This window comes from Bos indicus, chromosome 11, assembly GCF_029378745.1.
Source record: "Bos indicus isolate NIAB-ARS_2022 breed Sahiwal x Tharparkar chromosome 11, NIAB-ARS_B.indTharparkar_mat_pri_1.0, whole genome shotgun sequence".
In the NCBI taxonomy this organism is placed as follows: Eukaryota; Metazoa; Chordata; class Mammalia; order Artiodactyla; family Bovidae; genus Bos; species Bos indicus.
The window spans coordinates 4,175,790-4,200,413 of record NC_091770.1 but is presented as its reverse complement, the minus strand read 5'-3'; the positions used below and the strand labels follow the sequence as shown (position 1 = coordinate 4,200,413).

Here is a 24,624-nt window from a genome sequence, read left to right as displayed (position 1 = left end):
TTAAGTGGCTTCTGTTTCTGATGCTCTCTTTCCAACAAAAGCAATTTAGACATTTTCCACCTAAATAACATTGTTTTCTGGCTTGTTTTTCAGATTGAACTCATTTGCCAGCAAAATAATATAATAGTATTGGAAGACACAATAAAAAGGCTTAGATCTGTAAGTACATTTTTCATAAATAAATGTTAAGGAATCACTTTTATTCTGTACTGCAAAAAATTATACATATGTTTTGGCTCTCATGTAATTTGTGGAAAATAAAAAGTGTTTTGTTTTCTAAAATTAGCACTCTCCTTGGTGGACAGGGGTCCTCCCATCTGTAAGAGCGATGCTGTTCTTGCTCCCTTTCCTTAGTCTGTCCTTTCTTAGAGCTGGAGAGAACTTTTGCTTGGTTTTATTAATGTCCTTAGCTGTTACTTGATTAAAATGATGTCTGTGAGTAATTTAATTCTCAAAATGTAAGTTGTATTTGTTTATACATTAACTCTCATCCCTCTTAATAATAAATATTTTATTTTATTTTGCTTTTTATTTTATTTTATTTTTTTTTGAGATTTCTAAATTTTATTTTATTTTTTAACTTTACAATATTGGATTGGTTTTGCCATATATCGAAATGAATCCGCCACAGGTATACATGTGTTCCCCATCCTGAACCCTCCTCCCTCCTCCCTCCCCATACCATCCCTCTGGGTCGTCCCATTGCACCAGCCCCAAGCATCCAGTATCGTGCATCAAACCTGGACTGGCGGCTCGTTTCATATATGATATTATACATATTTCAATGCCATTCTCCCAATTAATAATAAATATTTTAAAGTCAAATGTTGTTACTTAGTTCTGAGTAATATGTTCTCTTTAACAATGTGAAATGAAAGTCGCTCTGTTTAGGCATTTTAATGTTGTCATTTAAAATATTTGAAACACCCCCTCTAAAAGTATGTCTGTACTTTTATCCCAATAAAGTATTGGTAAATAAATGTTGTAAAACAAATGCCTCTAAATATATTAAAGTGGATGGAAATGCACTTGAAAGTGTATACAAACAGAATATCCAGCATTCATTTAATTTATTCAATTAGTTTATTTTGTTCAGTAAATTTATTAAATTAATCCAACATTCAATTAATTTATTTGTTGAACAATTATTGAATAAAACGTCAAACTATAAATAGATGCTTTAATAGTAGCATACAAGTTTCTCTAAGCAAATTTTATTTCTAGAACTTGTAACTAGATCTCTTATAAGAAACAATTCTGGCCTCTGAAATGTCTTTACTATTTTTTCTTCAAAATTATTGCATCAACATAGGGACATTTTCAGTGAAATAAAAATACAGTACATTCAGAAATCCTGGAAAAGAAAAGTATCTAACTGCTTTTAATTTTTTTCTAGCTGCTTTTTAGAAAGTATTGCTGAATTATTATTTTTTGAATTATTTCAAAATACCAAATTTATTATTTTTACGGATCCTGTTTGCTTTCAACTTTCATTTAGAAAATGATAATATAGTTTAGCTTGAAATAATGGCCTAATTTTTTCCTCCTTGGCAAGATAATTTTAGAGACTGAAAAAGCACAAAATAAATCTCCTTCCAGACTTGATTCCTTTGTCAAAACTTTAGAAGCAGACAGAGATTACTACAAGAGTGAAGCTCAAAATTTGAGAAAGATGATCAGAAGTAGATCTAAAAGCCCACGACGCCCATCTCCATCTTCTCGGGTAAGTTTTTGGAAACTTGTAAATGTTTCGGAATTTGTTGCTGAAGCAGTGGATTTTATTTTTTGATTCACCTAATCTGGAAATAATTCCTTTTAATTTGGCATGAACTGGTGTCTCAAGGAGAATGGGAGATGGAGCTCTCTTTGGTGGCAGCATGGACCATCAAAATTGGTCCTTTATCCCCAGCGTTAGTAGTGGTTGGGGGTAATCAGACAAATGTGGAGCAATTTGGGATGATGTTGTTTAAAAGAGAAGTGATTTTAAACTTTTTTTTCCATTATTTCATTATATAATTGTGTTTGCTTAACCAAAAATTGTGTGCTGCCATCACTAGGACATTTCTATTAGTGTGTGTGTGTGTGTGTGTGTGTGTGTGTGTGTGTGTGTGAGTTGCTCAGTCGTGTCCAACTCCTTGCAACCCCATGGACTGGGGTTAGTAACATGTCAAAGAAGAATTTCACATTAAAAAAAATTTTTACTGAAGTATAGTTGATTTACAATGTTGTGTTTAATTTCACTCTGTACAGCACAGTAACTCAGTTATACATACATATTTTGTTTTTCATATTCTTTTCCATTACGGTTTATCATAGGATATTGAATGTAGTTTACCTGTGGTATACAGAAGGACCTTGTTGTTTATTCAGATTTCTCATGTAATAATTGTAGGGTACAAACTGTGATGTAGAGCTTTTGAAGACAACAAGAGACCGTGAAGAACTCAAATGCATGCTGGAAAAATATGAGCGTCATTTGGCAGAAATTCAGGGTAATGTCAAGGTTCTCACGTCTGAGAGAGACAAGACCTTTCTTCTGTATGAGCAGGTAAACTTATTTATACGTAAACAAAATATGTAAATACTAGCATTCAGTTCTGCGTGCGTGTTTGTGTGTGCTCAGTCACTTCAATTGTGTCCAACTCTTTGTGACCCTGTTGACAGTAGCCCACTAGTCTCCTCTGTCCATGGGATTCTCCAGGCAAGAATACTGGAGTGGGTTGCTATTCCCTCTTCCAGGGGATCTTCCTGACCCAGGGATCGAACCCATGTCTCTTATGTCTCCTGCATTGGCAGGTGGGTTCTTTACCATTCATTCCACCTGGGAAGCCAGCATTTAATTCCTAGAGATGGGTAAATTCTTTAAGTTCTGTGAGAATACTTAAATCTATTAATCAAATTAACATTTGAGAATTACCTTTGTTCTTATGATGTTCTTAATGAAATATAAAGTATTTGTGTATGTGTACACACACATGTTATCCTCATATCCTAGGAAGATGATATACATGCATAGAAATAGCCTGATTTTTGGAATAAGAAATGAGAAAAGTAACTGGATACAGTGAGTTCACAGTGAAAAGATTTGGATTTGGAGGTTAAAAAATATTAACACATTGCTTGTGGTATACTGTCAATCACTTTAGGAATTGCCATAAAATTTGTTTAATTTCAGAGAGTAAAATCAATTTGTCATTTATCTGTATTTTTAGTTTATGATTGTACAACCCTTATTAAACAAATAGCTTCTTTACTCAATTAAACCCCATATGTCACCAACATAATTTTTTCAAAATATCAAATTTTATTAAGAGTTGCAGCTACTAAGTATAAGGTTCTGGGCTTGTTACTCTAAAAGATAGAAAAAATAAGACACTGTTTCCTATGTTTACATTCTAGTTAGGAAGAGAAGTATATTGTGTTGTATCTATTTTTTGTTATTTTAGCATAAGTAGTCTAGAAGATATTATAAGAAATAGAAGAGATGGGTATTTTTTAGTTATGGCAATTAAGATCTTTGCTGGACTATACGGAGTTTAAGTCCTGAAGGAAAGATGGGTTTTCTCTTATCTTGAAAGGGGTAAGAAGGAACATTCAAACTAAAGCAATGACCTGAAACGAAGGGTAAAGGCAGGAAGAACAGTATGTGAATGAATCCATTTATGACTAGAACAAAAGGTACATGTCTGTGGAGTGAGGTGGGAGCCAAGGCTTGAGAGGTGGATTGGACTAGAGCAGAAGTTTAAAAAAAAAAAAAAAAAGTTTTCAAACTTTTTCTGTGAAGGCCCAGGTAAAAAGCAGCTTGGGCCTTGCAGGCTATGTGACCTCTGACATAGCTGTTCAGCCCTATTGTTGTAGTGCAACAGCCCCAATAGATAACAAACAAGAGAACGAGTTTGTTCCTGTTATTTAGTCGCTCAGTTGTGTCCAGCATTTTGCAACCCTATGGACTGCAGCACGCCAGGCTCCCCTGTGCTTCACTGTCTCCCTGAGTCTGTTCAAACTCATGTCCATTGAATCAGTGATGCCATTCAACCATCTCATCTTCTGTTGTCCCCTTCTCCTCCTGCCTTCAATCTTTCCCAGCATCAGGGACTTTCCCAGTGAGTAGGCTCTTCACATCAGGGGGCCAAAGTATCGAAGCTTCAGCTGCAGCATCAGTCCTTCCAATGAATATTCAGGGTTGATTTCCTTTAGGATTTGGCTGTGTTACAGTATAATTGATTTATAGAGACACAAGTACTTGAAATTCCATAGGGTGGTGGGTGTGGGAGCCAGGTTAGACTGGGGTAAGAGAGTGGGTGATAAGGAACAGGCAGGGTGTACAAACCATGGCACTTAAAAAACAAAACTGTCAAAGGAAAAAGAGACAAATGGTGATAAATGGGATAGTAGAATTAAGTGACAGTTTTTCAAGATATGGGAGCCATGTGCATGGTTGAAAAAGCAGAGAAAGAGCCAGTGGAGAGGGTGGTATTTAAAGTGAGACAAATAATTAAAATTGAATTAGGGGTATCTTAAAAGACACTTCAGGAAATGAGGTCCAGGAGTCTGGTCAAGGCTTACCTATAGAAATTGGGAAGTAATACATCTTCTTCTGAGACTCAGATACTAGCTGAATAGATAGTGAGCAAAATCAAGGGGAAGGAAGATAAGGGACGGAAGTAGCAAAGTAGGGTATGAAATCACCTGGAGATATGAAACAGACTTGGAACCCAAGGATAGTTGTTGAACAAGTGTGTGAAGCATAGGTTGGGTTTTCAGTAAGGATCAGTGGGCCTTTCTGTTGGAGTGAAAGTAATCAAGACGTGGAAATGGCACATACATTTTTGTAGAGAAATACTGGAACACTATGATAATATTTATTAAACCAGTGTTCTGCCTAAACTGTGCTGATTTCAGATTTATCACAAAATGGATGATATATATCGTAGGTACGTGAACTCCGGGAGTTGGTGATGGACAGGGAGGCCTGGCGTGCTGCGATTCATGGGGTCGCAAAGAGTCAGACACGACTGAACGACTGAACTGAACTGAACTGAGCTTCTTAGTAAAACTCTCTCTTGCATTAACTGCCTCCAAATTAACTTGTTTTAATTTTTGGCAAAGATAGTGTAAACCAAACTTCTGATTGTAGATATTCATTTACATTTGGGGCATCATTTGAATTTATTTGTGTAAGTTCATTAACGAATTATATCATTATCCTGCTGCATGCACATTAATATAGGCTTGCGTTTTATCTGGTTGGATAGAAGATAGCTGTCTTTATTTCTGTCCTAAAGCTTGTTAAACAGAAGTCTATGTATGTATTTAAATAATAGGCACAGGAAGAAATTGCCCGACTTCGACGAGAAATGATGAAAAGCTGCAAGTCTCCTAAATCAACAACAGCACATGCTATCCTCCGGCGGGTGGAGACTGAGAGAGATGTGGCCTTCACTGACTTGCGAAGAATGACCACAGAACGAGATAGTCTGAGGGAGAGGCTAAAGGTTCGAAAGAATTTTATCTCTATGAGGATCTGTGAAATGCAAAACAGCAACATTAAGAGCACCTTTGTTTTGTTTTTGTTTTTTAAACAGATTGCCCAAGAGACAGCGTTTAATGAGAAGGCTCACTTGGAACAAAGGATAGAGGAGCTGGAGTGTACAGTTCATAACGTAAAGAAAAGTCACTTTTGCACTTTGGGCTATAAACTATCAATGGCTCCCCACTTTCCCCTTTTTCTGTGTTCAGAAAAGTTGCTTTTCTCAGATAGCATTTGCAGTCCTAAGATGTTTAAGGTGGTGTGTATACTGTAAATTGTCACTTTTTCATTATTTATTTTCTTCTAAAAAATGTGAGTAAAGTCTTTTTTGTGTTAGGTTGTGTATGCTTTTTGTGTATGTTCTTTAAAGAAAAACCATTAGGGATGCATTCTCAGTGATTTTTCATCTCCCTGTTTCATTAATGATAGTGTTGCCAGGGACAGAGAAACTGGCTTATTCTTCCTAAAGAGTAGCTGTGATAAAGAAAATTATAACAAAATGAAAACCAATGAGAAAAATATATTTAAACTAAATTTAATTATGAAGCATTACCTTGTTACTGGTTAAGGCTTTGAGATGCTATCCATATATATTGGAGATATTCTGACCATATAAACAGAATTAAGGGAATTCAGTTTTCCGTTACCAACTTTAATCGACTATATTTCTAAATTCATCTGTTTTATGTTATAATGAGTTTGTTTTTTTAAAAAAAGCAATTGACAGGAATAGACAGAAAAAAACAAGAGTTTTTTTTCCCAGTCCCAGTTTGTATGTATAACTTGTTCGTATTGAGCAACAAGTAAGAAAGCTTCTTGCAAATAGGCTGTGTGTGCTATAGTCCAGCTGAAGCAGATGAAAATGTGCATCTGCTGCGCTAGGCTTCATGGATAAGCTGTGTGGTGGCTTGCCCAGGCTCCTACTCTACAGTACCTTGTCCATGAAGCCTCCCACAAGGTTCAAGTCTAAGCTGATCATCTCATATACCAGTTTGTACAAAGACAGAATGTCTCTCTTGAAAGATTACTGATACGTTTTTAGTGATGGCAGTAACCTTGTCATTCTGCTTATATAGCTTGATGATGAACGTATGGAACAAATGTCAAATATGACTTTGATGAAGGAAACAATAACCACTGTGGAAAAAGAAATGAAATCACTAGCAAGAAAGGCGATGGATACTGAAAGTGAACTTGGCAGACAAAAAGCAGAGAATAATTCTTTGAGGTAAAGTCAATTGCCATTAAACCTATAGTTTACTATAAAGAGTAGCTCTGCTTTTTGAAGGATATTTTAGGGTGATAATTAAGTTATTTGTTGACTTTAACTTTTGAAAGGATTATTATGAAACAGTAGTGGACACCTCGGCACACATTAAATGATTTCCTAAAGGTCAGTCACAGACTGACAGACTGGGAATGCCACTCTTACAGGAATCCAACTTCTAGTAATTGTAATCTTGTATTTGCAGAAAGCTTCAGTATTTAGCTGAAATAGCTTTTACAAAGCCCTTCTGGGTAAAGAGCATATTTGACCTTGGCCTTTCACTGTTTAATGTACCTTATAACTTAAATTATGTCCTGGGATCTGAACAGTATAAGAAAACGCAAAGCACAGGTTTGACAGTAGCTTAGAAAAGGGGTGGTTTGACATACAATAAAAGCCATAGCAAAGAAATAAGAGCATGTAACGGAACTTCTGTTAACTGGATGCCACGTACTGTGTTTAGCTGTTCCTACGTACTGCTCTGTAGCAGGAGAAATCCCAGTTAAAGCAACCCGCAGGCAGTGGTGTAGGGGAACAAGTTTCTAAAGACCTCCATGTTAGCAGTTTTACTTGCAATGTCTATTGATGTGAGAAACAGAAATTCTACACATTCACTCAGGTTGAATTTCAGTGTATCTATGAACATATGAAAAATAATAGTTCATTAGAGTGTGAAATACATTATTTAGTCTACAGATAATACTTGGTTCATATACAAATTCCCAAAGTAGCCTCTTTGGTCTTTCAAGGGTCTATGGTACATACTGATGCATTGGAATCACTTGTCAGGACAGAGAATTACTCAAGTTCTTTCCCGTCATTTATTTATTTATTTTTAATTAATTAATGTATTTTAATTGGAGGCTAATTACTTTATAATACTGTAGTGGTTTTGCCATAAATTGACATGTATCAGCCATGGGTGTACATGTGTTCCCCATCCTGAATCCCCCTCCCACCTCCATCCCCATCCCATCCCTTAGGGTCATCCCAGTGCACCGGCCCTGAGCGCCCTGTCTCATGCATCAAACCTGGACTGGTGATCTGTTTCATGTATAGTAATACACATGTTTCAATGCTATTCTCTCAAATCATCCTACCCTTGCCTTTTCCCTCAGAGTCCAAAACTCTGTTCTTTACATCTGTGTCTCTTTTTCTGTCTTGCATACAGGGTCATCGTTACCATCTTTCTAAATTCGATATATATTTGAGATTGGTGTTTTTCTTTCTGACTTACTTTACTGTGTATCATAGGCTCCAGTTTCATTCACCTCATTAGAACTGATTAAAATGCATTCTTTTTAATAGCTGAGTAATATTCCATTGTATATATGTATCACAGCTTTCTTATCCATTCGTCTGCTGATGGACATCTAGGTTGCTTCCATGTCCTGGCTATTGTAAACAGTGCTGTGATGAACATTGGGGTACACTTGTCTCTTTCAATTCTGGTTTCCTCGGTGTGTATGCCCAGCAGTGGGATTGCTGGGCCGTATGGCAGTTCTATTTCCAGTTTTTTAAGGAATCTCCATACTGTTCTCCATAGTGGCTGTACTAGTTTGCATTCCCACCTACCATGTAAGAGGATTCCCCTTTTTTCCACACCCTCTTCAGCATTTATTGCTTATAGACTTTTTGATAGCAGCCATTCTGACTGGTGTGAGATGGTACCTCACTGTGGTTTTGATTTGCATTTTTCTGATAATAAGTGATGTTGAGCATCTTTTCATGTGTTTGTTAGCCATCTGTATGTCTTCTTTGGAGAAATGTCTGTTTAGTTCTTTGGCCCATTTTTTGATTGGATTGTTTATTTTTCTGGCGTTGAGTTGCATGAGCTGCTTGTGTATTTTTGAGATTAATTCTTTGTCAGTTGCTTCATTTGCTATTATTTTCTCCCATTGTGAAGGCTGTCTTTTCACCTTGCCCTTAATTTATTTTTTACTCTCTGCTTGAAAGGATATTGCAGGTTCAGGTAAAATAAAAATAATAATAAAATAAGAACAACAAAAAAGAAAACCTTGAAAAATAGAGAAAAAGCTTCCAAGAAATTTAAATCACCCATGATTTCATAGCCCAGGGAAAATGCAGTAATATAGATTTGTTTTTATAGCCAGAAGTGTTATGTCTGTATGTAAGCTTTCTATGTAATTGATATCATCCTATATTAAGTTATATATTTGGTGGCCAATTTCACTTAATCCCTTACCATAAATATTTTCACATGTAGTTGGAAGTTCTTTGAAAGCATTTTGGTGGTTTATTAAAAATATTCTAAAAGATAAATATATAATAATTTTGAGGGTTTTGTGTACATTTATTTTCTTTTAGCAGTATTAGTAAAGTATAATTGACATACATATAATAAAAATTGCACATACTTAAAGTGTTCAGTCTGGTAAGTTTCGACATTTATTTGTACCTGTAAGGCCATCACCACACTCAAGATAGAGGCCCTGTCCATCACTTTCCAAAGTTTTCGTATTCCTGCCTATCCTCTTCCCCAGGCAACCACTGATTTGCTTTCTGTCACAGAGGTTTATTTGGATTTTCTAAAATGTTATTATATAAGTGAAATCATGCAGTGTATATTCTTTTATAGGGCTACTTTCACTCAGCATAATTGTTTTGAGATTTATCCATGTTGTCACATGTAATCAATAGTTTACTCCTTTTTATTGCTGAGTAGTATTCCACTGTATGGATATACCACATAAACATTTCCGTTGTTTCCAACTTGGAGCTATAATGAAAACCATTTATGAGCATACACATTTGAGTCTTTATATGGATGTGTGCTTTTACTTCCCTTGGGTAAATACCTGAGACTGGAGTGACTGAGTCATATGATGGAGGTATGTTTAACTTCTGTAAAAACCATTAAACTGTTTTCAAAGTGGTTGTACTGTTTTATTCTACATTTTCACCAGCAGTGTATGAGTGTGCCAGTTGTTACATGTCCTCATCAATACTTCATATACAGTGTCTCTATAGTTTTAGCCCTCCTAATAGGTATGTACTGTGGTTTTGATTTGCCTTCTCTAATAACTAGTGATTTTGAGCATCTGTTCATGTCATTTTGTGTCATACATATATCTTCTTTAGTGTCTGTTCAAAACCTTTGCATACTTTTATTGAGTTATATGTACCAATAAGTTGTAAAAATCCTTTCTATATTCTGGATATAAATTCTTTGTCAGGTACAATATATGTTTGGCATATATTTTTTCCCAGTCTGTGGCTTGCCTTTTTATTTTCCTAAGTGTCTTTTAAAGAGAAAATATTTCTGATTAAGTGAAACTTACTGCTTTTAAAAAATTTATTTCCATCCCTTGTATTCTTTTAAAGAAATTATTGTCAAGCCTAAGGTGAGATTTTTCTCCTGGATTTTCTTCTAGCAGTTTTATAGTTTCAGTTCTTACATTTAAATCTATGATCCATTTCAAGTTAATTTTTGCATATAGTAGAAGGTGTAGTTCAAAGTTCACTTTTTTTGCATATGAATATCCAGTTGTTCCAGCACCATTTGTTGAAAAGCTTTCCTTTTTTTCACTAAATTGTTTTGCAGCTTTGTAGAATGTCAGTTGTCCATATATGTGAAGGTCTATTTTTTGATTATCTATTTTGTTTGGTGGATCTATTTATATGTCTTGATGCCAATATAACATTTCCGAATTACTTTTTTTAGTCCTCAAATTAGGTAGTGTCAGTCCTCTACTTTGTTCTTTCTTAAAGTTGTTTTGGATATTCTGGTTCCTTGCATTTTAATTTTAGAATCCGCTTCATAGTATAAACAGAAAAGCCTTGGGAATTTGGAATTGGTGAAAAATCCCTACTCATGAACACTCTCCCTTTCTTTTTATTTTTTATTTTTTGGCCATGCTTAGTAGCTCATGGGATCTTAGTTCCTGGACTAGGGATCGAACCTGGGCCACTACAATGAAAGCAGCAAGTCCTAACCACTGGACCATTACCAGGGAACTCTGGTCCATTTATTTAGATCTTCAATTTTCTCATAATGTTTTATAATTTTCAGTGTATAGATCTTGCATTATTTTTGTCAGTTTATCCTTAAATATTTTTTGCTTTTTGATACTGATGTAAATGGAATTTTAGAATTTTAATTTCTGATTGCTTATTGCTTATATACAAAAATACAAATTTTTAAAAATAAAACTTTGTATTATAGAACAGTTTTAGATTTACAGAAAATTTGTGAAGATAGTGCAGAGTTCCTACATACCTCACACCCAGTTTCCTCTGTTAATAACATTTTGCATTAGTATGGTTCATTTGTTAAAAGTAGCCGATCATTATTGATACACTCTAATAAACTGAAGTCTGTAATTTATTCAGATTTTCCTTAGTTTTTCCATAATGTCCTTTTTCTGATCCAGGAGCCCATGTAGGATACCATATTACATTTAGTTGTCTTGTCTCCTTAGGCTTCTCTTGGCTATAAAAGTCTCAGACTTTCCTTGTTTTTGATGACCTTGACAGTTTTGAGGAATACTGATCAGGTATTTTGTAGAATGTCTCTCAATTGGGGTTTGTCTGATGACTTTCTCGTGGTTAGACTGGGTTGTTTTTGAGAGAAAGGTCACAGCAGTAAGGTGCCATTTTCGAGTACACAGATATTCAGATGTCATGAGTACATCTTATCAATATGATTTATCACTGTTGATTTTGACTTCAGTTGCCTGCCTGAGGTAATACTTGCCTTTTCCAGAATGTCATATAATTGAAATCATATAGTACATAGCCTTTTCCCACTGGCTTCTTTCACTTAGTAATGTGCATTTAAGGTTCATCCGTTCATTTCTTCTCATTGAATAATATTCTGTCATATGTATGTACACAGTGTGTTTATCCATGCGCCTATTGAGTCATCTTGGTTGCTTCTAGTTTTTGGCAATTGTGAATGAAGCTGCTATACACTTTGATGTGCATGTTTTTGTGTGGACAGAAGTTTTTATTTTTTTATTTAAATTTTTATTTCGGCTTCTCACAGTTTGCAGGATCTTAGTTCCCCAACTAGGTGTTGAGCCTGTGCTTTCAGCAGTGAAAATGCAGAGTCCTAACCACTGGGCTGCCAGAGAATTCCCAGAACAGAATTTTTTAGATCAGTTCAGTAAATACCTAGGAACAGAATTGCTGAATCATATAGTAAAACTGCATTTAACTTTGTAAGAAACTACCAAATTCTCTTTCAAAGTGAGTATACCATTTTGCATTTCCATCAAAAGGAATGAAGGAGACTTTCTGTCAGCATTTATTATTGTCAAATGTCTATATTTTAGGCATTAAAATAGGTGTGTAGTGATGTTTTGTCATAATTTGCAATTCTCTAATGACAAATAATGTGAAACCTCTTCTCATATTATTTGCCATCTGTGTATTTTTGGTGAGGTGTCTGTTTAGATCTTTAGCCCAATTTTTCAATTGTTTATCCATTTAGTGTTGAACTGTAAGATTTCTTTATATATTTTGGGTCATGTTTTTATCAGATAAAGTGAAAGAAAGTGAAAGTGTTAATTACTCAGTCGTGTCCAATTTTTGTGACTCCATGGACTGTAGCCTGCCAGGCTCCTCTGTCCATGGGATTTTCCAGGTACAAATACTGGAGTGGGTTGCCATTTCCTTCTCCAGGGAATCTTCACCACCCAGGGATTGAACCTGGGTCACCTGCGTTGCAGGCAGATTCTTTTTAGTTAATTGAGGAAAATAAGCCTGAAGAGGAGGATGTAGGGAAGCCTACGGTCAAGAAGAGAAACAGAAACGGAACAATGGAGACATTCAACACCTCTGGCGTCTGCAGCTGCAACAGACATGAACCAAAGTTCAACATTTAGAAGCATACCAGATGACCTTGGGCATGGTGGTTACTTCTTAGATATAATACTAAAGGCAAAATCCATGAAAGAAATAATTGACAAACTGTACTTCATTAAAATTGAAGACTTAAGGGGCTTGATTGAGCGGAACAGAGCCAGGCAGCAAAAGGAAGCATGTCAAAGACTCCGGGCAGTGGCCCAGACGATGGAGCCCACCACCCTTCTTCTACTGACAGTGCTTCATGTGAGGCCCTTGGCCCCCAACCAGCAGCAGCCGACAGAGGGCATGGACGGCATAGAACCCAAGAGACAGCCCCATTGGAGGGAGACCAGCAGCAGGGGGGTGAGCGGATATCCCCACCCAGATTCTGACCCAGGTACTAAGGGCCTTTCCACCACAGGCCACCCCAGCAGCCCACCACAGAAAGTGGGAATGACAAGACCAAGCCCAGCCAAGGCCCCACTGACAGCTTCCGACCTGAGCCCCAGAGCCCATGAAACTGCCCCTACTTCCAGTGGAGACAGCAGCAGTTCCTGGGACCCAGGCAGCCCACCACCCCAGAGACCTCAGCACCCATCAACAGTGGGGACCCGCCAGCCACCATACTAGAGTGATTCCAACTCAAAGGACACACAGAGTCACCATCTGGTATCTGCCAGTTTTTCCAACTGACCTGTATCCTACCCAGCACCTCCCTCTGCTCTTTCCCATAATTCATGACATCAAAACACTGGCTTTCCCCCCCTTTCCTTGAGACTCAGGAGGGCCAAAGCAACACCCTTTTGCTTTTTTTTCTCTCTCTCCCCTACCAAGGGTTGAAGGAAGGGATCCATCCTTATTGTTCAGAGGCACCAACTCCCTCCCCTAAATCAGGCTGAGAAGGAACCAGCCAGATCTTCCCTACTCCTGGTTGTTTTTCTTTCCCACCCATTTATTTTTTGTTTCCCTGCTCCCTCCTACCTCTGAAGCCCTGTTATGAACTGTCATGTGCCTCCTGAGCCTCCAGTAAAAACAAAAATGGGGAAAAAAATTGAAGGCTTAATATTCTGCTCAACACGATATCAAATATATGAGAAGACAAGCCACAGACTGGAAGAAAATGTTTGCTAAAGACACCTCTAATAAAGAACTGTTATCCATAACTTAACTTTAAAAAGACAAGCAACTCAATTAAAAAATGGGCAGAAGAACTTAATGGATATTTTTCCAAAGAAGACATACAGATGGCTAACAGGCACTGAAAAAGTGTTCAACAATGTTAAACATCAGAGAAACGCATATTAGAACCACAAGGAGATACCGCCTCACACCTTTTAGAATGATTATCATCAGAAAGACCACAAATAACAAATGTTGGCCAGGATGTGGAGAAAAGGGAACCCTTGTATATTGCTGATGGGAATGGAAATTGATGTAGCCACTATGGAAAACAGTATGGAGGTTTCTCAAAAAATTAAAAATAGAACTACCATATGACCCAGCAATTCCACTCCTGGGTATCTATCTGAATAAAACAAAAATACTAATAGAATCATTATTTACAATGGCCAATATACGGAAACAACCTAAATGTTACTCATCAACAGACAAGTGAATAAAGAAGATGGGTGTATAAATATATGTGTATATACATATATATACACATACAATGTGTGTGTATATAGGAACTAAAAAGCCTCTTGATGAACGTGAAAGTGGAGAGTGAAAAAGTTGGCTTAAAGCTCAACATTCAGAAAATGAAGATCATGGCATCTGGTCCCATCACTTCATGGGAAATAGATGGGGAAACAGTGGAAACAGTGTCAGACTTTATTTTGGGGGGGCTCCAAAATCACTGCAGATGGTGACTGCAGCCATGAAATTAAAAGATGCTTACTCTTTGGAAGGAAAGTTATGACCAACCTAGATAGCATATTCAAAAGCAGAGACATTACTTTGCCAACAAAGGTCCATCTAGTCAAGGCTATGGTTTTCCAGTGGTCATGTATGGATGTGAGAGTTGGATTGTGAAGAAAGCTGACTGCCGACGAATTGATGTTTCTGAACTGTGGTGCTAAAGAAGACTCTTGAAAGTCCCTTGGACTGCAAGGAGATTAAACCAGTCAATCCTAAAGGAAATCAGTCCTGAATATTCATTGGAAGGACTGATGCTGAAGCTGAAACTCCAGTACTTTGGCCACCTCTTGCAAAGAGTTAACTCATTGGAAGACTTTGATGCTGGAAGGGATTGGGGGCAGGAGGAGAAGGGGACGACAGAGGATTAGATGGCTGGATGGCATCACCAACTCGATGGACGTGAGTTTGAGTGAACTCCGGGAGTTGGTGATGGAAAAGGAGGCTTGGCGTGCTGTGATTCATGGGGTCGCAAAGAATCGGACACGACTGAACGACTGAACTGAACTGACACATACAATGGGATACTGCTGCTAAGTCACTTCAGTCGTGTCCGACTCTGTGCGACCCCATAGATGGCAGCCCACCAGGCTTCCCGTCCCTGAGATTCTCCAGGCAAGAACACTGGAGTGGGTTGCCATTTCCTTCTCCAATGCATGAAAGTGAAAAGTGAAAGTGAAGTCGCTCAGTCTTAGCGACCCCATGGACTGCAGCCTACCAGGCTCCTCTGCCCATGGGATTCTCCAGGCAAGAGTACTGGAGTGGGTTGCCATTGCCTTCTCCAATGGGATACTATTCAGCCATAAAAAAGAATGAAATTTTGCCATTTGCAACAACATGAATGGACATTGAGGGTATTACGCTAAGTGAAATAAGTCAGATATATGTGGCATATAACCTTTAAAAGTTGTGAATCACTATATTATACACATAAAATATATAATATTATATATCAATTGTACCTTCGTAATAGATAGGTTGTAGCTCAGATGGTAAAGCATCTGCCTGCTATGCAGGAGTCTTGGGTTTGATTCCTTGATCTGGAATATCCCCTGGAGAAGGAAATGGCAACCCACTCCAGTATTCTTGCCTGGTGAATCCCATGGACAGAGGAACTGGTGGGCTACAGTCCATGGGGTCACAAAGAGTCACACACATCCAAATTATATTTCAGTTCACTTCAGTTCTGTCGCTCAGTCATGTCCGACTCTTTGCAGCCCCATGAATCGCAACATGCCAGGCCTCCCTGTCCATCACCAACTCCCGGAGTTCACCCAAACTCATATCCATCAAGTCGGTGAAGCCATCGAGCCTCTGTCGTCCCCTTCTCCTCCTGCCCTCATTATATTTAGGACTTTTAAAAAACTCAACAATAAGAAATAACTCACTTCAGTTCAGTTCATTCACTCCGTTGTTTGTTCATGACCAACTCCAGGAGCTTGCTCAAACTCATGTCCATCGAGTCGGTAATGCCATCCAACCATCACATCCTCTCTCGTCCCCTTCTCCTGCCTTATCTTTCCCAGCATCAGGGTCTTTCCCAATGAGTCAGTTCTTCACATCAGGTGGCCAAAGTACTGGAGTTTAAGCTTCAGCATCAGTCATTCCAATGAATATTCTGGACTGATTTCCTTTAGGATTGACTGGTTTGATCTCCTTGCAGTCCAAGCGACTATCAAGAGTCTTCTTCAGCACCACAGTTCAAAAGCATCAGTTTTTCAGCACTCAGCTTTCTTTATAGTCCAGCTCTAACATCCGTACATGACTACTGGAAAACCCATAGCTTTGACTGGACAGACCTTCGTTGGCAAAGTAATGTCTCTGCTTTTCAAAATGCTGTCTAGGTTGGTCATAACTTTTTTCCCAAGGAGAAAGCGTCTTTTAATTTCATGGCTACAGTCATCATCTGTAGTGATTTTTGGAGCCTAAAAAAATAAAGTCATCCACTGTTTCCATATTTTCCCCATCTATTTGTCATGAAGTGATGGGACCGGATGCTATGATCTTAGGTTTTTGAATGTTGAGTTTTAAGCCAACTTTTTCACTCTCCTCTTTCACCTTCATCAAGAAGCTTTTTAGTTCTTCTTCGCTTTCTGCCATAAGGGTGGTGTCATCTGCATATCTGAGGTTATTGATATTTCTCCCAGCAATCTTGGTTCCAGCTTGTACTTCATCCAGCCTGGCATTTTGCATGATGTACTCTGCATATACATTAAATAAGCAGGGTGACAATATACAGCCTTGACCTATTCCTCTCCCAAATTGGATCCAGTCTGTTCCGGTTCTAACCATCTGTTCTTGACCTGCATACATATTTCTCAGGAGGCAGGTCAAGTAGTCTGGTATTCCCATCTCTTTCGGAATTTTCCACAGTTTCTTGTGATCCACACAGTCAAAAGCTTTGGTTTAGACAATAAACCAGAAGTAGATGTTTTTCTGGAACTCCCTTGCTTTTTCAGTGATCCAACAGATGTTGGCAATTTGATCTCTGGTTCCTCTGCCTCTTCTAAATCCAACTTTAACATCTGGAAGTTCACGGTTCATGTACTGTTGAAACCTGGCTTGGAGAATTTTGAGTATTATTTGGCTGGCGTGTGAGATATGTGCAATTGTGCAGTAGTCTAAATATTCTTTGGGATTGGAATGGAAACTGACCTTTTCCAGTCCTGTGGCCCCTGCTGAGTTTTCCAAATTTGCTGGTATATGAGTGCAGCACTTTCACAGCATCATCTTTTAGGATTTGAAATAGCTCAACTGAATTCCATCACCTCCACTAGCTTTGTTCTCAGTGATGCTTCCTAAGGCCCACTTGACTTTACATTCCAGGATGTCTGGCTCTAGCTGAGTGAACACACCATCGTGATTATCTGGGTCATTAACATCTTTTTGTATAGTTCTTCTGTGTGTTTTTGCCACCTCTTTTTAATATCTTATGCTTCTGTTAGGTCCATACTGTTTCTTTCCTTTATTGAGCCCATCTTTGCATGAAATGTTCCCTTGGAATCTGTAAGTTTCTTGAAGAGATCTCTAGTCTTTCCCATTCTATTGTTTTCCCCTATTTCTTTGCATTGATCACTGAGGAAGTCTTTCTTATCTCTCCTTGCTATTCTTTGGCACTCTGCAATCAAATAGGTGTATTTTTCGTTTTCTCCTTTGCCTTTAGCTTCTCTTCTTTTCTCAGCTATTTGTAAGGCCTCCTCAGACAACCATTTTTGCCTTTTTGCATTTCTTTTTTTCTGGGAATGGTCTTGATCACTGCTTCCTATACAGTGTCACAAACCTTAGTCCATAGTTCTTCAGGCACTCTATCAGATCTAATATCTTGAATCTATTTGTTACTTCCACTGTATAATCATAAGAGATTTGATTTAGGTCATACCTGAATGATCTAGTGGTTTTTTCCCCCGACTTTCTTCAATTTGAGTCTGAATTTTGCAATAAGGATTTTTTGAATTTTGCAACAACTCACTTAGAATGGGCCAAAGACCTTAACAAAAATCTCATCAAAGAAGTTATAGAGATATCAAATAAGTATATAAAAAGATGCAATACATCATATATCATCTGGAAATGCTAATTAAAACAAGATATTAAAACATAGCTATTAGAATGGCCAAAATCGGAAGCACAACAGATACTGGTAAGAATGTAGATCAACAGGAGCTGATGGGAATGAAAAGTGGTACAGTCACTTTGTAAAGCTATTTGGCAGTTTCATGCAAAACTAAACATATACTTATCGTATGATCCACCAATCATGCTTATTGATATTTACCCAAAGGAGTTGAAAACATTATGTACACACAAAAACCTACACATAGGGTTTGTAGCAGCTTTAATCATAATTGCCCAAATTTGGAAGCAACCAAAATCTATAATAGGACTCTGAGTTAGAGATGGCAACTGTATGTCAGATCCCATACTAATGTCATACTGAGAACCTTCACTATCTGATTTCTGGCCAGACAAATGACCTGTCAAGACGTTTTCCAAAATTACTCTAAAAATCTATCATTTGGTTCTGATTATGTCATTTTGTGAAGGAAGCATTCTATTCTGTGCCCTGAGTTTTATAATAGGTACAGATTTCTTCTCATTTTGAATTTTAAGTCTTAGAGTCATTCTGAGGTAGCAAAGCATAAATTTCAGTCTCTGCTATCAAAGTTGCTTGTAATATTATTTGGTAAAGTGCTGAATGAAAACTATAAAGCGCCATCACCATGCATTGTAGCTTGGTTTATGAGTGCTGTCGTCTGTAGAATTTTCTGTTTCACTAGTGTGAGTTTCTCTGGAGAATCTACTTAATTATAAACAATTATCTATAAAAGCATTATTTTGAGTGTCTCTGAGTGAGTGTTTCCTTAGAACCGGGCAAAGTGTGTACAGCTGAGCACTGATGGAGAGTGCAGTCTGAGAACCAAGTGGGAGTTTGTTTTGAGAATAAGAGAGATCAGGAGAATCGCACGATATGCCAGAACCCTGATTTTTAACCTGCTGAGGGTGCACAGAGGAGTTGGTTTTCAGCTCCAAAGTAACCATTCAAAAAAGGTACATCAGGTAGTTTATAACCTAAGCCCCTTTGGGCTTTGGTATAAAAACCTCCTAAACATATCTTGAATGAGTTTTCTGACATTGGAGGGCCTGTTAGAAGAGTCTGCTAAAGAAATTACCTGCTTTATTTCTGAAGCTTCTGTTTCTTGAGTGTCTGTTTTTGGTGTGGGTTTATGGGTCAGTGATTTAAAATTCTGATTTGAAAACTTCTGATCGTGCATGTAGTTTTCCATTTTCCTCTTTCCTATTAGATGTATTCTTGAATTATGCAGGGATCTTATGGCTATTTTGGAAAATATGCAGCTTCAATATAGTTTAACAGGATAAGGATGGCCACAGTGTACACCGGAAGGTTTTGTCACATCCTCTCCCTGTCTTTCCAGGACTCATTCATTATCATATGAATTGATATACTTATTATATTTATGGCTCTTACATTAGCATGTGTTTTCAAGAATATTTTTATTAAAGTATGGTTGATTTACAATGCTTTGTTAGTTTCAGGTATACGGCATAGTGACTCAGTTACATAAATATATATTCCTTTTCAGATTCCTTTCTCTTATAGTTTATTGCAGAATATTGAGTATAGTTCCCTGTGCTATACATTAGGTCCTTATTGGTTACCAGTTTTATATATAGTGGTGTGTATATTTAATCCTAGCCTCCTAATGTACCTTATCCCACCCATCTTTCCCCTTTGGTAATCCTAAGTTTGTTTTCTATGTCTGTGAGTCTCTTTCTGTTTTGTTAAATAAGTCCATTTGTGTCTTTTTTAGATTCCACATATAAGCGATATCAGATGATATTTTTCTTTCTCTGGCTTTCTTTACTTAGTATGATAATCTCTAGGTCCATCGTATTGCTGCAAATGGCATTATTTTATTCTTTTTTATGGCTGAGTAATATTCCATTGTATATATATACACCACATCTTTATCTATTGCTAGACATTTAGGTTGCTTCCATGTCCTATTGTAAATAGTGTTGTAAATAGTGTAATAGTGTAATTTACAAGCTATTGTAAATAGTGTTGCAGTGAACATTGGGATGCAAGTGTCTTTTCAAAGTATGATTTTCTCATGATATATGCCTAGGAGTGGGATTGCTGGATCATAGAGTAGCTCAGTAGCCCTATTTTTAGCTTTTTTAGGAACCTCCATACTGTCTTCCATAGAGGATGTGTACCAATTTATATCCCACCAACAATGGAGAAGGCAATGGCACCCCACTCCAGTACTCTTGCCTGGAAAATCCCAAGGACGGAGGAGCCTGGTGGGCTGAAGTCCATGGGGTCGCTGGGAGTCGGACACCACTGAGCGACTTCACTTTCACTTTTCACTAACATGCATTGGAGAAGGAAATGGCAACCCACTCCAGTGTTCTTGCCTGGAGAATCCCAGGAATGGAGGAGCCTGGTAGGCTGCGGTCTATGGGGTAGCACAGAGTCGGACAGGACTGAGCGACTGAACTGAACTGAACTGAAAGCTGGTTTTCATGTTTTTTATTGATATTTCTTTAGTGTAAGAGTTCATGTGTTATATTAGCCATTGTTTCTTTGAATATTGTGTTTGTTATTTCCTGGCATCCCTATTAGGTGAATATTGGACCTTCTCATTCTGTTGTTTATGTCTCCTAAACTTTCCTTTGTATTTGTTCTGTCTTTTATCTGTGCTCTATTATAGATAATTTCCCCTGATCTGGCTTTTTTTTCTAGCTTACTAATTGTCTCTTTAGCTGTATCTATTTTGTTCTTAACCTTGTCATTTGATGTCCTTTTAAAATTTTTATTTCAATGCCTTTAGTTTAATTTCCGGAAGTTCTCTTTGGTTCTTTTTAAAATCTGCTGGTTCTTTTTATTATGAATTTTTATTATACTTTTTATGTATTAATATTTAAAATTATTTTTAAAATTTCTGTTTAATAAGGCTATAATCTGAAGTTCTTTGAAATCTAATTTAGTTTGTGTGTCTTTTGACTCCCACTAAGTTTGGCTTGTTTCTTAGTATGTTTTTAATATTGAATTGTGAGCTCATTTTTTAAAAATTTATTTTTAATTGAAAGATAATTACAATATTGTGTTGGTTTGTGAGCTTATTTTCTTTTTTTTATTTTTTATTTATTTATTTTTTTAAAATTTTATTTTATTTTTAAACTTTACATAATTGTATTAGTTTTGCCAAATATCAAAATGAATCCGCCACAGGTATATATGTGTTCCCCATCCTGAACCCTCCTCCCTCCTCCCTCCCCATACCATCCCTCTGGGTCGTCCCAGTGCACTAGCCCCAAGCATCCAGTATCGTGCATCGAACCTGGACTGGCAACTCGTTTCTTACATGATATTTTACATGTTTCAATGCCATTCTCCCAAATCTTACCACCCTCTCCCTCCACCACAGAGTCCATAAGACTGTTCTATACATCAGTGTCTCTTTTCAGCTGACCCTTTTCTGGGGTTTAGTTTGTGCCTGAGTTGAAGTCATGTCCCTCCAGAAAACTTCTGTGTGTATTTCCACCAAGTTTTCTAGATTACATTACCATCCTAGAACCAGATTTTATTTTGATTTCTTATTTTGAGATTGAGATTTCCCAACGAAGATGTTTAATTACTTTTGTTACCCTGCTTTAGCAGTGTTTGTCAAGCTGATTTCCTCTAGTCTGGCCTCTCCACTAATACTGTCACTCTTATGTGGGGGATCTTTTTTCTAAAACTTGTGTTGCAGACATTTCTGTGGCCTCATCTTCTGTTTCTGAGTTAAAAGACAAGACTCTAGGTTACTGAGACAGGTAAACCCCAACCATATCTAATACAACATCAGTTTATAGACTTATTACTCTGATTTGGCACCAAGGGACTTCTCTTACAGATTGTTCTGAGTTTTGCTATACATTTTAAAGGATGCTTCTTACATCTTGTTTAGTATGTGTGTTTTGTGGTGAGAGGACTTTCATAGCTTCCATATTTCCAGAAATTATAGTCTGTCTACTTATTTGTTTATTAACTATGAATTGCATGAGAACAGGGTCCCTGCCCATCTAGTTCACCATAGTACCTGCTACATACTTAGTCAGTGTTTGTGGACTCAGTGAAATACTGTTCATTATAGATTTATTTATACTAATGAAAACCTGAAATGAACCCAAATGTCTAATATTAGGGGAGTACTCAAGTAAATGGTTATATTTACTTGAAAACAAATGGCTATTGCTCATATAAAGTTTTTCAGCAGAAAATGATAATTTGAAGGGCTAAATTATAAGACTGAAAAATGTTAAAGATTGAGTGTAGGTGAAAAACATCTGAACTCAAGTTTGAATTTAGATTTGAAAACTTTATGCAAAGCAAAAAAATACTAATGAATACTAAAGTTGTTTATGTTACAGTGGTAGATTGAGGATCCCCTTTTACCCTTTATATTCAAACCTCCTATAGTGTGTTTTTATAATGAAAATACTAAGAAGAAAAAATGTGCATTAGTTTCCTTAAAAGTTCTTAGATTTAAATACACTAAAAAGTTGATAAAACGTAAAATTTCAGAATTAGTTTTATTATTAAAATGTTTACAGACTTTTATATGAAAACACAGAGAAAGATCTTTCTGATACTCAGCGACACCTTGCTAAGAAAAAGTATGAGCTACAGCTTACTCAGGAGAAAATTATGTGCTTGGATGAAAAAATTGGTGAGTTTTTTCCTGATGTTCCTTTTTGTTTTTTAAGTCTGGAAAAAAAAGTTTTCTTCTCTTCAGTTATAACATAGAGAAACTTAGAAATAGACCCTTAAGTTAAAAGTTTTTAGTCAAAAAATCATGAGAAAATGTATTTTTCTTTGATAGTAAAATGTTTTACTTACACTTAGATCCGTAAATACTTAGTCATGGCTTCATATTTTTCATGAAGGAATAGCTAAACAAAGCAATAGTACTTTGTAAATTTATGATGATCAATTTTAAATTTGTAAGCTTTTATATTATGTCATGCCCATAGCTGTTATAATGAAATGTATTACATATATACTATTTTTGGTAGAAGGTATACATAGATTTGGATATATCTGTAGTTCATTTGAGTTTATAGAAAAAATTATTTTTATGAAGTCTCTTATTATTATTTCTTACCAGTGTTCTTTATGAAAATATGGTCATAACTTAATCTTCTTATAACTTTAAATTAAAATTTTGGTCAGGACAATAAAAGTGCTCATTTTAAAACTGAATAAGATTTTTAAGGTTTGCTATTATGCAGATCAAAAATATCTGACATAAGCAATTAGGTCGGTGGGGTGCTTTTTACTGAGGTAGAAAGTATTAAAAGAAAATATAAAAGAATATTGAAGAACTCATTTTTGAATTTTAAGTTCAAGTAAAAATGTAGGCTAAGTAGGTAAATAGATAAGTTAGTATCTCAGAAGAGAAATCATAGCTAAAGATATACATTTAGGACACATCAGCATGTAAATGATACTTTAAAACCGTGAAATCACCTAGGGAAAATGTAGAGAATGAGAAGAGGATCCAGGACTGAGTAAGAAGAAGCCAAAGAAGTAGGAAGAAAACCCAGAAGTGAGTGTCATTTGGGGAGGCAAGAGAGCAATGTGTTTTAGAAAGGAGGATATGATCAATTGTCAGATACTTTCGAGAAGCAAAATAAGATGAGAATGAAAAAATATTGATTGGATTGACGCATTGGAGGTTTTGGAAACATGGGTCCCCCAAAACTTTGTGTGTTAGATGTGAAAGATGGAGTAGTCTGAAGATTGATTGGGAAATGAGATGGTGGAGACAGGAGAGAACAGAAGTCAAACAGAAGTTTGGCTCTTAAGAGTAGCAGAAAAATGGGGTGGTAGCATAAATGGGATGTGGGGTTAACTTTTTTTTTAAGCTAGGAGGTTCTAGAACTGGCTTAGAGTTTGTTTTCTGCCAATGAGAATAAACTCAGGTATCAGAACACCCCGAACAAGCGGTTTTCCGGGAAAAGAAACAGGGTTCATCCCGTTTGCATACATCACCCTCTGTGGTGTGAAATTCCACTCTTAGTGCTGCACTGGGTGGCCCTGGCAGTCACTTACCCAAAGGTCTAGTCACACTGACTTTCTTAGGGTAGAGATGGTCTAGACCAGTGCTCCTCAAACTTCAGGAGAGCTAAGCTCACTGGAGCCAGGCTCCTCAGAGCAGGATATGCCAGGGCTTTCGTATCTTTCCCAGGGTGTTTGTTGAAACATAAATTGCTCTGCCCACTCAGAATTTCTAATTCAGTAGGTCTAGCATGGGACCTAAGGATTTGTATTTCTCATAAGTTCCCAGGTGATGCTGATGGTTCTGGTTGACAAACCACCATTTGAAAACCACTTTTCTATACCAATTATAGAGGACTTCAACACTGACGCTGGCATTCCAGCATACTTACAAAGCAAATCAGACTTCTGGGATGATTTTTTTCTAGGAATGTTTATAACAGTGCTGTAGAAAAAATCAGAATAGTAGAAGATATTTGACTCCAATGATGACTTAACTGAATATATTTTTAAGATCTGGTAGTTACCAATTTA

General features: G+C 37.0%; 1 protein-coding gene across 5 annotated transcripts in view; it reads left to right on the top strand.

Moving 5' to 3' along the window:
* Positions 1-24,624, top strand: part of TSGA10 (testis specific 10) — a 93,219-nt gene that overhangs the window by 35,120 nt on the left and 33,475 nt on the right. For 3 of the 5 annotated variants that reach the window (XM_019969771.2, XM_019969770.2, XM_019969769.2), the window contains exons 4-10: positions 94-159; positions 1,556-1,723; positions 2,393-2,548; positions 5,325-5,495; positions 5,586-5,663; positions 6,607-6,758; positions 22,644-22,759. In XM_019969771.2, the coding sequence (XP_019825330.2) occupies positions 1,673-1,723; positions 2,393-2,548; positions 5,325-5,495; positions 5,586-5,663; positions 6,607-6,758; positions 22,644-22,759 (724 nt within the window). In that variant the 5' untranslated portion in view covers positions 94-159; positions 1,556-1,672. The remainder of the gene's footprint in view (positions 1-93; positions 160-1,555; positions 1,724-2,392; positions 2,549-5,324; positions 5,496-5,585; positions 5,664-6,606; positions 6,759-22,643; positions 22,760-24,624) is intronic. The other 2 variants (XM_019969773.2, XM_019969776.2) reach the window with 2 other exon arrangements.